The following is a 2,555-nucleotide window of genomic DNA, read 5'->3' as shown; positions in this document are numbered from 1 at the left end:
TTAAATTCTGTGGCAGATTCCGACGCCATAGCGCGATGGACTTGTAGGGTGTCGCATTTTCTATCGCCAATGTGTTAACATATTGGCAACAAAATTGATTCCATCGTCTAATTCTATAGCGAAAAAAAAAAATTTACTTAAAATATTAAATATTTTAGTGACGGAAAGAACGATCGTCGCAAGTTCCGTCGCCAATCTCAAATGTCAAATCTACCTTTGTGCCAAACATTGCAACAAAATTAATTTCCATTGCCATAGCGCGACAGACATGTAGGGCGTCTCATTTTCTGTTTGCAACGTGTCAACATATATGCGACAAAATTGATTTTGTCATCTCATTTTGTAACAAAAAATAAACTTTGCTTCAAAAGTTAAATATTTTGGCGACAGAAAAAATACCTGTCGCAAATTCCGTCGTCAACCTCCGTTGTCAATCCCTTGGCGCAAAGATTAAGTGGGAATATTTTTCACTTTGCACCAAATATCGCAACAGAATTTATTCTCGTCGTCGATTCTGTAGCAAAACCACGACGGAACCATCGGTCGTTTCCTTTTCCGTCGCTATTGTGGTGACAGAACTTAATTCTGTCGCAAAATCCGTCACCAAAATGTGGGCGCCAAAATTTCCTGGGCTTTTTCTCACTTTGCGCCAAAAATCACTACGGAAATATATTCCGTGACCATTTCCGACGCAAAATCACGACGGAACACGTTTTGTCGCAAAAACCGTAACGAATCGACAACGAATTACGTTCCGTCGCGATGTTTCCGTCGTGATTCGTGATTTTTCTTGTAGTGACCTAAGGATTGTCTATCATGTTTTGGTTTAATCTGTTTGTTTATTAGGTTTTCTTGCTAATGTGATTATGTTCTTTGGTTAATTAAAGAGTAGCCACAACATCTTTAATTTTTCCAAAATTACATATTAAGTTTTACTCACATAAAGTTAAAGGCAAGAATATTGTAGTTAACTCTGTGTGATATGGCAAAATTTAGCCCACAACCAATTTTGTTATATTTGTAGGGTTAATTAGGATGAAATACCATACTATGATTATAATTTGCCCACAGTGATTATGTATCGGCATATAGTTTTGGTAATTTTGTCATTAAGGGTGGAAAAAAACCTCAAATCGCGCCCATTCCGTTTCCACCATTCAGTTTTGGTAAATTCATTATGCGTAAAAATTTAGCCCACAAGAAATTTTTATGGCATCCGAATTTATTTTGTTGCATAATTTTACATTGGTAATATTATGTACTTCAGTATTTCTCTCTAATTTTTTATGCCTCGAAAATTCTAACCAAGCATTAATTATTATTCTTTCCAGCAACTCATCCTGTCACCCAAACACAAATTAATGTTCCAATCCTTAATGAAGATAACTACAAAGAGTGGAAAGATGCTATTCTCCTGCAATTAAGATTATTAGAGTTGGATTACGCTGTTCTCAATGAGGAACCCCCTGAGGTTACTGTAGAAAGCACTGGTGAAGCCAAGCAGCTTCGCGCACGATGGGAGAACTCCAATCGATTATGTGTGGTCTTCATTAAGTCACGAATTTCCAGAAAAATTCGTTTTTGCTTTGAGGAAATTAGGAAAGCTAAGCCCTTGCTCAAAGCTATCGATGATAACTTCATTGTATCAAAGAAAGTTTTGGCAATGACTCTAATCATGAAGATGAGAAATTTGCGTCTTTCCACTGTCAAGGGAACGCGTGAACACATTATGCAACTCAGGGATATTGCGGCTCAATTAAAGGAGTCGGAAATCATTGTACCAGATGATTATTTGGTGTTTTTTGCACTTGATACCCTTCCTCAGGAGTACAATCCTTTTAAGATTTCCTACATCACACATAAAGTGGACTGGTCTATCAATGAGTTGATAACCATGTGTGCAATGGAGGAACAAAGGCTTGTGGTGTGACACCCCAAAATCCACACTCCAAACCATGAATTAATTGAGTAATTAATTCTATTTCTTTTGAGGAATTGATTCCTAAAATCCTGATTTTTGATACTCAAGGACTAGTATTTGACTAGTCAATCTTTAAGTTGTGTTGTACCTTGTGCTTTGAGAGGAGTTCCCTTGTTCCTTACACTTTTTAAGAGTTAGTAAGGGTATCCTTGTCTTTTCACCAAGAGCTAGTTTTGTAACCTAAACCTAGAAGACTTCTTCATTTCATTCCCTTACATTTCCTAGAAAATATCTCTACCTTCTCTCTATAATAGAAGAGTAGCTTGTTCTTCAAGCCAAAAGAAGCCTTTGTCAAGATTCCAAGTTTTGCTTCCAAGATTCAATCTTTCCTCTATTTTGGCATCTAGAAGGGTAAGATCTAAGCTTGTCTAGTCTTTTTGGTTCCATCTTGGTTGTCTTTTTCTTAAAGGTTGGATCTTTATGATCTTTTGGTTTGATCTTGAAGTGGGTTTGGCTAGTGAGCTTAGTGGAGAGCTTGTTGTGGTGTAAGAAGAGTCTTTTGGTCTTCAAGAGGTAACCCATGCTCTACAAAACCTATTTTGCTTACCTATATATGATTTCTTGGCTTCTATTT

At 36.9% G+C, this 2,555-nt stretch overlaps 1 protein-coding gene across 1 annotated transcript in view; it reads left to right on the top strand.

The window, feature by feature from the left end:
* Positions 1-1,930, top strand: part of LOC109157281 — a 7,599-nt gene extending 5,669 nt beyond the window's left edge. Inside the window, exon 2 of the mRNA XM_019305181.1 lies at positions 1,332-1,930. Within this exon, the coding sequence (XP_019160726.1) occupies positions 1,332-1,930 (599 nt within the window). The remainder of the gene's footprint in view (positions 1-1,331) is intronic.
* The last annotated feature ends 625 nt before the right edge of the window (positions 1,931-2,555 follow it).

This window comes from Ipomoea nil, unplaced genomic scaffold (assembly GCF_001879475.1).
Source record: "Ipomoea nil cultivar Tokyo-kokei standard unplaced genomic scaffold, Asagao_1.1 scaffold2779, whole genome shotgun sequence".
Lineage (NCBI taxonomy): Eukaryota > Viridiplantae > Streptophyta > Magnoliopsida > Solanales > Convolvulaceae > Ipomoea > Ipomoea nil.
The sequence above is the reverse complement of the archived record's forward strand: the minus strand, read 5'-3'. Positions and strand labels throughout refer to the sequence as shown.